We start from the raw sequence: 13,602 nt of genomic DNA, 5'->3' as shown, positions 1-13,602 counted from the left end.
ATAAGTAAAATGCTGATTGACGTTGACAACAGCCAATCAGAGAGAAGTATGACTCCCCTTAAGCACCGCCCTATTTGACAAACTGACCAATGGGAGCGCGGGAACGGTTTTTTTTCCCTTCAACCTAACAGCTCATCTAGCCGTTTTTTTGTCGATGGCATGGTGCTAGCAGCGCAGCTACGGCAGAAACACCCGTTGAAACGAGAAAATACGACAAACTTTCAAGTTAACTCGGTTATCTAATGGAAAATAGTTGACTAAAGTTGGATTTCAGCCATCAACATCTAAAACAACTCAGCAGCAAAGCCTCTCATTTTGTGGTTTGCTAAATTCTGCCCCCAAGGTTAGCTAAAGCTAGCCGATTAACGCTAAACTAGTTGAGCTAACGGTCAACTCGGTAACCAGGCAACAACTACTAAAGTGTTTGATTCAGTTGGTGTGATTAGAAACCGGACAAGAATAGAGGAATAGCATGGCCGAAGCCGATAAGCTGAACATCGACTCCATTATACAACGTCTGCTGGAAGGTAAGACTCGATATTTATTCACCCGAGGTAGCCATTTTAAGCTAACCAATGCTAGACAACGACAAGACCTATGGAAAGGAGGATAGGACACTGGTCTTGTGATGTGGGGTATTGCGCATGCGCAGTGTGACTGAAGCTGCGGTCCTGCGTTGTGATTGGCTCAATTTCAGACCAGTTTCTACTGCGCATGGGTAATACCTTTTGCAGCGATGACGCGTGTCTCATCCTCCTTCAATAGGCCTTGGACAACGATAGCCACCTATGCTACTTTAGCTTAGCCAGAGAGTTCATTTCTTCTTGCTACAGAAACACAGGCTGTATTGACCGCCAGTTATAATAAGTAAAACATGTGTTACTTAGATATGGGGCATTTTCTTGATAACATATCTTGAGCCCACCCTACAAAGATAACTCGTTTGGATGTAAATATCAAGTAAAAAATTAATAATAGATTAACTCAGTCAATACATTATTTCTTTTGCAAAGAGATGTGCCCTCTCAAATCAGTGCTATGATGTTAGATGTTACAGGGACAGTGATAAATGCAAATGCAGATCCCACTGTTCTGATTGCATAAAAAACTGAACTTGTTTACTCATATGTTTTTTTGCATATGGTGTTTTTTCCACTCATACTATGAGAATTCTTCTAAAATTAGATTTCACAATATATTACCTTACTTACAGTATTGCTATATATTGACCCCTATACAATGATACCTATCTTATCACCTGATTCTTGCCAATACAAAGCCCTAGTGACTCTGTAGATTGCTCGTTTTTACATTGAGAATTTGAATGCTGCATCTACAACCAAAAGTCAAACAATTCAAATGTATGATGCTTAAGTTTTTTAGCAGTAAAAAAATGTCTTACTTAGATATGGGGCATTTTCTAAATAACATATCTTGAGCCCGCCCTACAAAGATAACTCGTTTGGATGTAAATATCAAGCAAAAAATACTCCAGGGCCACAATGGACTAACTACAAGAATATCACCTGATGATGTAAAGTAATACATTTAAAATAAGAGCTCTTTGTTCTTTTATTTTGCTTCTTTCTGTGCTGAGCATTTTGTGAGTGATTGAACTAACTAATTAACCACTAATTGTATTGGACAGATGGCACTGCCTATTGTAAATTTGTACACATTTAGTCCAGCAATGTTTAATTTGTAACCTGTATATCAAAACTATTATTTACTTATTAGATGTTGGTCAGTAGTATCCTTCTCGCAGCATATTAACCTATTGTTTCTGCTGGCAATTCATAGTAAACATTTTATATTTATGTTGCCATACACTTCCACGCAACCTACACACACACAAACCTGTCTTTTTTTTATATATTTATTGTATTGTTATTGTTGTTATTATATATAATAATAATAATAATAAATTTGACTTTCGCCTTTCAGAAACCCAAGGACGCTTTACAAAGGGGGCACACAAAATCATGCTAATAAATAACACAGAGGAGAAACTATAGCTAAGTAATTAGAAGAGTGATGTGTAGGAAGAGTCAGCTGAGATCATATATATCTTGTCTTAATTATGTATTCATATTATTTCTTTATATTACTCTTGTCTCTATAGGTGGAGATTTCAGATTAGCCCAGTGGTTTTTTTTACCTCTTCCTGCACTGTATATCATTCATTTATTTATTTTTTTGTTATGTTGTATAGTCTTAAACTGTGCAAAACAAATAAACAATGTTTTACTTTGTCTGAGAAAAGATCCACACATTAGACATGGTGAGAATCGGTGTTTTTGACATGTAATTATGACTTAAAAAAGGATGTAACTAGAGCAATGTTTTTGCAAATTAGTCTTCCATAACGTACTAAAGAATCCTTGGACGAAATGTACTTTTCTTAGTCAAATGCTTTTGGGTAGTAAGGTCATAATATAAATACACTGCGAAATGGAAATTAGACCATATTTTAAATGTATTACTTTATATCATCAGGTGATATTCTTTTAGTTAGTCCATTAAAGGCCCTGAAGTATTTTTTGCTTGATATTTACATCCAAACGAGTTATCTTTGTAGGGCGGGCTCAAGATATGTTATTTAGAAAAATGTCCAATATCTAACTAAGACATTTTTTACTGCTAAAAAACTAAGCAATCATACATTTTAATTTTTTGACTTTTGGTTGTAGATGCAGCATTCAAATTCTCAATGTAAAAACGTGCAATGTACACAATCACTAGGGCTTTGTATTGGCAAGAATCTGGCAATAAGATAGGTATCATGGTATAACGGTCAATATATAGCAATACTGTAAGTAAGGTGATCTATTGTGAAATCTAATTTTAGGAAAACTCATAGTATGAGTGGAAAAACCACCATATGCAACAAATATGAGTAAACAAGTTCCGTTCTTTATTAAATCAGAACAGTGGGATCTGCATTTGCATTTATCACAGTCCCTGTAACATCTAACATCATAGCACTGATTTGAGAGGGCACATCTCTTTGCAAATGAAATAATGTATTGACTGAGTTAATCTTTGCATGTTAATTATTAATTAAAAATCAATAGTGTTTTTGAGAATCGATACAGTATCACAAAACATATCGCGATATTCAATTTTTTTATATATATATTTTCTTACACCCTTAAGAATAACCTTCCTTTTCTTCCACATTTCAATCTTTAAATCAAACATCTTTTATATAATCATGAATTCTCGAATAATGGAGGAAAGAGTCCATGGTTGAATACTAAACAGCCTTCACACTACATATAACCATTTGCCAATTTTCTGTGGCAGCCTGCCTCATTTTGCTCAGAACATGTGAATTCTATTTTAGGGTGTATTTTCCCTTTTTTAGGAATAAAATCCCAAATCTCACGGATAATTTCAATTTATAACAACTGAGTATGAATAATAAACTCTGCTATGTTTATGGTCTTTTGTTTCCAGTGCGCTATTTCTCACTCTTGTTGTGTTTTTTCCCTCACAGTGAAAGGCTCCAGACCTGGCAAAAATGTTCAGCTGACAGAGAATGAAATCCGTGGTCTCTGCCTCAAATCCCGGGAGATCTTCCTCAGCCAGCCAATCCTGCTCGAACTTGAGGCGCCCCTCAAGATTTGTGGTGAGGCTTAGTTGTGTTCTTAAGAGTCGGGGGAATTCTCAAGTGTGGTCACATAGCATTTACAAACACTCTTAGACGGCTGTTGTAGCTTATAGTGCTGGATTATTATGAGAAAGCTTACAGTCACGTTATGTGGTGCTTGGCTGTGACCTTGCCACATAATTACAGAACTGTAGGGATGAGCTGATAAAACTGGCTTGCTGTTTTGCACTTCAAGTCTCCCTGGAGTTGCCCTCCTGTGTCATACTGCTGATGCCACTTAATGAAGAATGCTAGTTTAAAGGAACAGTCTAAAAGTGTCATGAGCAGTGTGATGAGAATCACCAGCATCCTCACATTAAATGCAAGCTTGCACATTCAGTTAGTTGTCCCATCATCACAAAAAAAATGTTGATTTAAAATAATATATGTGTTGTTGTTAATTTGCAGGGTGCCAAGTGCTGTTGTACCTCTATCATAGTCCCTTACCCTTTTTGCGCACCTACACACCACATGATAATCACACCTTTGACCAGCATTGTTGTTTTCCACTCTAATAACTGCTTCTCTCACCAGGTGATGTTCACGGGCAGTACTATGATCTGCTGAGGCTGTTTGAATATGGCGGGTTTCCACCAGAGAGCAACTACCTGTTCCTGGGGGACTATGTAGACAGAGGCAAGCAGTCCTTGGAGACCATCTGCCTGTTGCTGGCATACAAGATCAAATACCCAGAAAACTTCTTTCTGCTGAGAGGAAACCACGAGTGCGCCTCCATTAACAGAATATATGGCTTCTACGATGAGTGTAAGTCATGTGGTATGCATACAGATACAAGCAGACATTAATCTTATCAGTATTATCTACGGCTGCCAGCGGTGTGCTAAAAATGTATGCCCAAGCCTTTTGTCTAGTCTAGGTAATACAGTCATTTTGTTCATCTTGATTTTTCAAATGTTCAACTGTTGTAACAGAGAAAAAGAGAAAGTATTGTAAAGAGTAGGCAAAAAACTGAAGTAACAAAAGCCACACCGCAGATACCTCTCGGTACGCCAGGTTTCGGGCTGAGGAACATGATAAGGCAGTATGAGCAATGATTAATCACATACCTTTCTCTGCTACTCACAGAGACAGGTTTATGGAACATGTTGTGTTTCTAACGTGATGCAATAGGTGCAGCTGTTTATTGGTCTCGAGATTAGATTGTGATCAAGTAATTGTGGTTCCCTCCCACAGGTAAGAGGCGATACAACATTAAGCTGTGGAAGACCTTCACTGACTGCTTCAACTGTTTGCCTGTCGCAGCCATTGTTGATGAGAAGATCTTCTGTTGCCATGGAGGTATCCTCATCAAACAGTTCATTTGGCTTCTATCCAAAGCGCACACACACAAACTGGCCTCTGCACTGTTGTTACTATCAACACAGTGGTCTAAGGCCTGCAGGACTGTGTTGGATCATAATTTCTTGTTAGAGTATATTTCTATGTATCCTTGCCCTGTTAAGCAGTCATGGTTGTAAAGCACTTTTTATTTCTTATTTCTAATCATACCTACAGTATTGCTAATAAGTAAAAAATTGTTTTGATATACAGGTTACAACTTAAACATTGCTGGACTAAATGTGTACAAATTTATCATAGGCAGTGCTCTCTGTCTAATACAATTAGTGGTTAGTGGTTAATTAGTTAGTTCAATCACTCACAAAATGCCCAGCACAGAAAGAAGCAAAATTAAAAGAACAAAGAGCTCTTGACAATTAAAAAAAACCTGTAAGACGGACAGGGCCGATTAAAGAATAAACAAGCACATTTGATTAAAAAAGAATGAAAGGAACACATCTGTTATTTATTTTTGTGTGTAATACAGAAAATAGCATGATAAAATGTGCCTAAGGGTTCAGACAATGTGACACCGACAGCTAGTCACAGTGTCTGCGAGACCGACTACACAAAATATGCAAACAGGCACTGATAATCATGAGGGCAAACACCATCTCCCTCTTGGAACATATTAAGTTACATAACACAAAACACACAGAAAGGATATTGTATGTTTGCAAGAGTTTTTCATCTGTTGAGCACACTGCAGTTAAAGGTCAAGCCCCAATCCATAATGTTTTGATCATATAAATGTTAAGTATACATACACAACTCAAAGTTTAAGCATTGTTTTTTAATTCCTAGCAGATCATAATGTAGGGCTACAATTTAGGATTATTTTTATTGTTGATTAATCTGCTGATTATATGTTCGGTTAACAGTTTAGTCCATAAAATACTGAAACATCAGTTTCCCAGAAGCCAAGGTGACAACTTCAGATGTCTTGTTTAGTCTGGCCATCATTCCAAAACCAGTTCAGTCAGTTCACAATCCGATAAGTCAACAAAACCGCAGCAAATCTTAACATTTTAGAAGCTGTAAATAGGGAATATTTGGTGTTTTAGCTTAAAAGTGACTCAAGCGATTATTAAAATGGTTGGCTATACATTTTCTGTTGATCGACCGATTGTTTCAGCTCTAAAAATGAATGTACATCCCTTATTTCCTTCTGTGTTTGTTTCCAAACATTAATGATGCAAACAAACATCACAGTAAAAGTAAATAATGTAATTCTTGTTATTAAAAGGCCTGTGAGGTTGATTGCTGGTCTGATCATTATTATTTGAGAAAACTAATTTTATATGTGATTTTTGGATACATTTTCCGTATTTTTGTTGCGATATTGATATCAAGATAATATTTGTAATGATATTTTCTGTCTCTGGTGAATTTTAAACCTGAAAACGAGTAGTAAAACCAAACCTAGACTTACATAATCATATGTCTAATATTTAACTGCTCTACTGTTCACTTCCCTAGGCCTGTCCCCAGACCTCCAGTCTATGGAGCAGGTCCGAAGGGTCATGCGCCCCACTGATGTGCCTGACCAGGGCCTCCTCTGCGACCTGCTGTGGGCCGACCCGGACAAGGATGTGCTGGGCTGGGGTGAGAACGACCGCGGGGTCTCCTTCACCTTTGGCGCCGACGTGGTCACCAAGTTCCTCCACAAACACGACATGGACCTTATTTGTCGGGCCCATCAGGTCAGTGCACGACCTTGATTTTGAGGTTAAGATGTAGGAATGAAAGGCAGTAGAGATGAATGAATGTGGATGTGGAACTCGGGTATCTTGTTAAAGGATAGCATCTCAATGTGCTTGGAGCAGTTTTACAGAAACCATGATGAGAGCAGTTTTACCCCTAGTACTGTTAAGGACAATATTTTTGTGTTGTGAATCTTTCCTCCTCCTTCTTACATAAACTGCTTTTGTAGTCAACGCAAGGCTAGCACTTTTATCAAACAAGCGTGTCCAGCTGTTAGTGAGTATTTGAAGAAAAGTGAGGTGGAACTGCTGAAGTACTTGGATAGCCCCATGACCACTTCAGCACAGTTGGATTTCAGCCCAGTTTTACTGATAACCAGGTAGGCAGTTCAAGTGAGAGCAATGTATTTATGATGTATAAACCATTTTGTTGGTATAATAATGTAAATGAATTACAATGTGGTTCTGTTTTTATGCCTGATTTATTATAAACAGGTGAGAAGCAAATATTTGAAATTACTCTCACTCCTTCCTTGCAACTTGTCAACCTGACGTTAATCTGGTTTCAGGTGGTCGAGGACGGATATGAGTTCTTTGCAAAGAGGCAGCTGGTGACGCTGTTCTCAGCCCCAAACTACTGCGGAGAGTTCGACAATGCCGGAGCCATGATGAGCGTAGATGAGACCCTCATGTGCTCATTCCAGGTAAGCAAGAGACCAACAAGGCCACTTAGAACATTTTGATTCTAATTAACACATCCTACAAATCAAAATGTTCAATGTTTTTGTTGTTGATTTGTGCTTATTTTTAATCATCTTTGCCTTTTTTTACAGATTCTCAAACCTGCAGACAAGAAGCTGTTCTATGGTGGTGGAGGGGGCATGGGCTCTGGCCGCCCAGTCACTCCCCCAAGGAAAGCTAAGAAATGACACCAGTAGTTTGCCCTCGACCTCCAACCCATCCCTCCTGCCCTCTCTACCTCTCTTCTCCTTTCTTTCACCAAACAGCCAGAAATCAAACCTATACCCAGGGCTTTTTTCCTTTTTTATCTGTACTTCTTAAAACATTTAATGTTACGAATTGTCTGAGTGAGTGCGTGCGTGCGCAGATGACAAACGCGTCTCGTCTGCCGGTGAGCATTAAAAATCATGTGTGCACGTGTACATTTTGTGTGAGAGTATTAGAGATTTATACTTTCCCCTCTCTCTTACCACTCCTCCCGTGGAAAGGTTAAAACCACAGTGTCTGTCATACACTCAGTAATTTTGACTGAAAAAGCAGGGTTTGGGAGACAGAGGGAGATTGCTGACATGATGAATTTAGCAGCGAACCCCTGCCAGCAGGTGGCGTGTGTGTACTTGTGGAGGGGGGAAGTATTTTGTTTTCCCTGTCCTCTGTACTGTAAAATCTCAAACACAGGTGTGTGCCTGTGTGTGCGTGCGTGCATGTGCTTTCTTGCCTATCTGAGCGTGGCGTCTCGGTATCCTTGAACAGGAAGGAACACGTCACCTTGTCTCAGAGTGAGCAAGCACATGCTTACCCACACCCACACACACGCATACACACACATACACACACATATGACTCTTCAGATTCATATGAGCCAGAGCTGTAAAAACCCCATACAGTTTAGGTTTGTACAGATTTGATTACTTGAAAGAGATTTTTTGTGAATTCGTTTTGTAGTCTTTCATCAAGTTGACCAATAAAGCGAGAATCTGAGCTACAATGTCCACTAGTCATTTTTATTGTAATACACCATCATGCATGCAGCAGGCATGCGTTCTGGGCATGACCGCCCAGAACGCATGCCTGCCCCGCCCCGTTCGGAACCTGTTCGATTCCTTAGCCCCAAGGAGATGGGGTCATTACGTCACTGATCTCACAGCGGTGCTAATGGTGTACTATTTTTCATGTATTTGAGTGTAATGGAGCATCTTTGTTATCAGTAACTAACAAACCATCAAACTTTTTAATGATAATTAATAATATTCAGGAGGGCTACCATTAGCCAGCTCATACTATGTTTCCTATTATTGTCAGGAGGTTGAGTTAATAAATGTTATATGCCTCTACAATTCTGCACCTTTTTGTACAGGTGTTAAGTCGAAGTCTGTTCCCCCGTCGAATAGTGTTTCCCTCTTGTTAAAATGATAGCGCCGGTGGTTAGGGATAATGGTTCAGGTTTGCATTAGAGTAAAATTGTCATTTTCTGAACTTACCTGACAGTTCTAGTTGTTCTATTATTTGCCTCATTATATCCACATTATTAATGATTACTTATCAAAGTCTCATTGTGTAAATATTGCGTGAAAGCACAAATAGTTAACCCTACAATATCGTTGCACTATCGATATCAAGGTATTTGGTCAAAAATATTGTGATATTTGATTAAAAACTTTATAATTTGTTCATATTTATTCACAAGTATTCATATTTGTTTAATATTGAACACTTTGGTTCTCCATACAATATGTCTTAACTTGAACTCAAAGACTTAATTAATATAAAAATAATATAGTAAATTGATTTTAATATACTATGTCCCTGACTAAAAAGATTTTGGTCAAATAGTAAATTAGGTAACTAATAGCTCACTCCTCATAAAAAAAAAAAAAACTTTTTAAAAGCAGCAAACTGATGAAGAATTTCTAACTTGCCCAAGACTTTTTAGAATTGACTTCCTGGTGCTGCTCTATCCTGCACAAGGAGTAATTTAGCCTGAATTGTGTGGATATCTCCAGCTGTTCTCCACAGGGAGGTGCTGTTGAGCTCTTTTGACTCCTCCAGTCAGATGATCCACATAACTACGAGACAAAAACACCGCAGAGCTTTGGATAATAAAATGCTCGTAGCTTTACATTTTCCCAAGGGAAGGTTAACATTCCATAAGAGCTGGATGTATGCCAACAAAAACAACTTTGCTGGATGCAGTTGTTGTAACATTTTGTACGTAATCAGATATCCATTAATAAGTTTGTATCAGATTAAATAATTACTTTTTTAATAAGAGTAATATTCACCTTTTGTTGCTACACAGTGGCTGTGTAGAAACAACTCTGTCTCTCTTTCACGTTCCTCATTCTATATTTATCAAAAAAGGATCCCGTTTCTTTCTCCGGCATTTCTCTGGCTCTTTTTGCATTCATTCGTCTTCCTGTCATCGACGCTCATCTTCAAGACGCTCCGTCTATCGTTTTGCCTTCCTTTTACAGGACCAATGGGGTGAGAGGTGAAGGGTGCAGCTGAGGGGGGTTGGCTTTGGATTTAAAAGAGCGGACACTTTTAAATGGAAATTGATTTTCTGTAATTCCCTGTCCTCTCGTTTGATATGAATAGTTCTCTTTCAAAAACTCCTGTAAGGTGAAGCTACACTGAAAAAAACATTTAAGAATTCACTACCCGTTTTCCCATTTATTTAGCAATGATACCCTGTTGCAGACACAATTGTTACCTTTTCCGAACCTGTGCGCAAAATAATGCGGCTAAAACTAAAAGATGTTTATGAGGCATACATATTTATACTGTATCTCACGAAAAACACATTATTACTGCAAATCTGTTCACCATTGGGTGCCTCAGTCTTTCTCATTCTCCTTCAGGAGTATAATCCTCTGTCCATTTTTAGTGGGACGTTAGACTTGAAGTCACCCTTTGGGTGTCACAATTTGTCACTGGCTATGAGGTCTCAGATTCTTACTGCGGCACTGCTGTGTTCTCGGATTATGTTTCCACATTTTTTGTTGGTCAGTGAGTCTCCAGGACTCAGATGTGTCCTTGTTTCTGCTGCTTGTAGGTTTACTGCATTCAATGCTGTTAGAAAAGTGAAAATCTAACTTGGGGTCATAGTTTACGGGGTGTAATCCAATTTTGTGGCTGCAACATGCCCATCAGTCATAGCAATCAACCCCTAAATAGTGTCTTGGGTTAGATAAGAGTACTCAAAATAGACAAGACATTGAAGATGTAGTATAGTTCATCTTTCAGATGATACCAAATACTGTACATACTAGTTCATACAGCTATGCTGGCCTGAGATACTAAGATGTTTAATTTATGACTGCTATTATGAAACTCCAGAAGGATTTTGTTCATGCGCAGACATAAAAACAACCTCGTCAAATCTTTGCAGCCTGCTGTTTTTGGAAACATACTTGGACGTTGAACATAAAAGTATGTTTTCACTTATGAAATATAATCCCCTTAATAGGTGGAACTGTGCCAGTAAATTTATAGTAAGGCTGACAGTGAGGTCTACAGTTGAGGGCTTGATGATGAATTCATCAGAGGTGAAGAAAGAACACTCAAATTAAAGTCTTTTTTACTTTCTGCAAACAAGTGCTCAAGTAGAAGTTAAAGGTGTCATCTAAATAATTACTTTAGCAAGAGTACTGATATGTCTACTGAAAAAAAAGTGAGTAACTTCAGGTAAAAAAAAGTAAACAATATACATTTAAGTTTGTAGTCGATTTGTGATGACATTTCACATCATAATCTCCTGATTACACAGTTGGGTAAATGTAGGCCATGAAAATATTCCCATGGCTACATCAACATCCATAAAAAAACAAATAACTGTACCATAGCAAGTGTATGCAAATACAACAAAAATGCAATTTTTTTTCTCAAAGATACTCCAAAAAGTACATTTAACAGAGAAAACTCTTGATATGAAGGGAGTAAAAACTTTATCTGTTAGATAAAACAGATGTTGGCAAACTGCATAATTTGCAGTTGAAGTAAGGTAGTAGATCGCAATATATCTTATCGCAATACTCAGCATATTGCAAAATGTGTAAAATCGTAATAAGATCGTATCATGACGTCCGTTTCGTGATATCGTATCGCGGGGCCTCTGGTGAGTCCCACACCTATACTATAGTAGATCAAACTCTGTATTGCGTAGTAACGATTGTACAGCATAAACTGTATTGTGAATACCTCTGAAATGTACATTGACAGATTCGAGACAGCTGTAAGTCAGATCTGAATTTATCTCGGCCAGTAAAGCTAACAGGATTGATTCTTCAGTTCTTGAGTTTCCCAATAAAACATCGCCGCCAGTAAATTTATCTAAAAAAGCAGAACCGGCCGAGTAAGTGACGTCCCATCAGTAGAACGAAAGCCACTTTTGATCAACAGGCTCACTTTCCTGTCGGCTCCCCCGGGGCTTATATAGTACAGCCCTAAGTGTGTGGAATGGTGTGAACAACCCGGAACTCTTCAGCCCGGTGTACCACATGGATACTGATGACACCGTGGAGTCAAATGTGCCCTCCGACATCCTGTCGTATTTTCCCCCAATAGTTGGAAGTTACGAGCCGGAGCTAAAGGTCCGGCGTTCTGACATAAAAAACGCTGCAAAGCTGTCGTGGTGCCATGCCCAGCAGCACAGTGTCACCTGCTCTATTTATATCTCGCGAGGAATTCTGGATTCAGAGACTCAGCTGCCACTTCTATTATTACTATTAGCTAATGCTGTAACAAGTACCCAGCTAACACCGACACTGTAGCTCCTTTATCCATTGCCTTATTGCCCGGTACTAATTATGTCCTCACTGTCAATACCACGCATGTTATCTGAATTAATGTTGTTGTGGTCTTGACTTATTGCCTGGCGAGTGTTGTATTAATCAATAGAATTGCACTTCCTGGTGATCAGGTTGTTTTTCATAAGACTAGATGAAGCTTTATAACTACCAGCTATTGTAAATGAGAATACCTTCACATTATTATGCCCCTACAAATGAATGCTATTGATCCAACAACCCACAGAAGACAATAACCTTCTTTAGGAAATACATCGTTCATCGCCACCCCACGTCTTTAAGTGACAAATGTCGCCATTTCCCTCTCGCTTTGCTTGTGCCGTGCAAGTCAGCAGAGACAGACTTAGTTGCATAAGATAGCCATGCGTACAGCTGCACCGCCACAGCACTTAACACTTGTACAGAACTGGGAACACGTATAGAGTTCACAAGTGGAGGAGGGAGGGCTCGATGGGTTAAGTCGGCACATGGTGATCCCTCAGCCTGGCACGAGGGCGTGGCGTGTTAGCGCCACGGTGGGAGTTGGATACGACGGGTGTCCCAACTCGCTGGGGTTTACGCTGTAGTAGTCCCAGCACCCACAGGCCACTGACACTTCAGCAATAGACTGAGGCGGAAGATGGAGGGGACGGTGGGGGGGGAAACCTTATCCTTCTGGGATATTGAGTTAAATGTCACTGCTGTGCCCTGAGGGAGACACTGACAGGCCGACCCCTATCACAGCCCCCAAATCTCAGAGGTCAGAACGGCTGTACAACAGCTGAGGCCTGGAGACCGGCTGGGTGAAACAGAGATGGGAACACTGGCAGGACAGAATGAGAATAAAATGTTTAAGCAACATGTCTGTGGAACAAAACAGTTCATACAGCATGACGCTACCGCCAAATTGATCAAATTCACCCCCTTGAAGTTTAATGTATTCACAGCTCAGGTTACCTACACATTTTTTTTTATGGCGTGTAGATATCTTACTAACTATAGAGCGGAATGTAGGTTTACGTGAGTTCATCATCACACTAATCGTTCTCATATCTTACAAATTCCAGTGAAATCAAAGAAAATTATTATACACATGTGCTCTAAATAATCAGTTGAATCTTAATGAAATATCTGAATATATTTGCATGCATACACTATACAGCTTTGTGCGCAGCTTTTCAAAAGAGAAGGGAAGTTTTAGTGCTTTTACTGAGTATAATTCTGCTAAAATATGCATTAAATTAAATGCTTCCTGCTCTTCTACACCGTGGATCATTTTCTGTACATTTTGGGAAAGGAATTAGCCCCTCACCAGCAGGACAGAGGGCCGGGTCAGTTGGTCACCAGCAGCTGATTGGAAACTTGAAAGCTGCCACAAAAA

The 13,602-nt window shown here is 39.1% G+C and overlaps 1 protein-coding gene across 1 annotated transcript; it reads left to right on the top strand.

Annotated features, from left to right (window-relative positions):
• Positions 1–120: 120 nt before the first annotated feature.
• On the top strand, positions 121–8,422 carry ppp1cab (protein phosphatase 1, catalytic subunit, alpha isozyme b). Its single transcript, XM_037754906.1, has 7 exons — positions 121–527; positions 3,500–3,631; positions 4,187–4,417; positions 4,847–4,951; positions 6,470–6,693; positions 7,263–7,397; positions 7,527–8,422. Exons 1-7 carry the CDS (start codon positions 473–475, stop codon positions 7,620–7,622), a joined length of 978 nt encoding a protein of 325 aa, XP_037610834.1. The 5' UTR covers positions 121–472; the 3' UTR covers positions 7,623–8,422.
• Positions 8,423–13,602: the final 5,180 nt, after the last annotated feature.

This window comes from Sebastes umbrosus, chromosome 20 (assembly GCF_015220745.1).
Source record: "Sebastes umbrosus isolate fSebUmb1 chromosome 20, fSebUmb1.pri, whole genome shotgun sequence".
Lineage (NCBI taxonomy): Eukaryota > Metazoa > Chordata > Actinopteri > Perciformes > Sebastidae > Sebastes > Sebastes umbrosus.
This window is presented reverse-complemented; position numbering and strand designations above follow the sequence as displayed.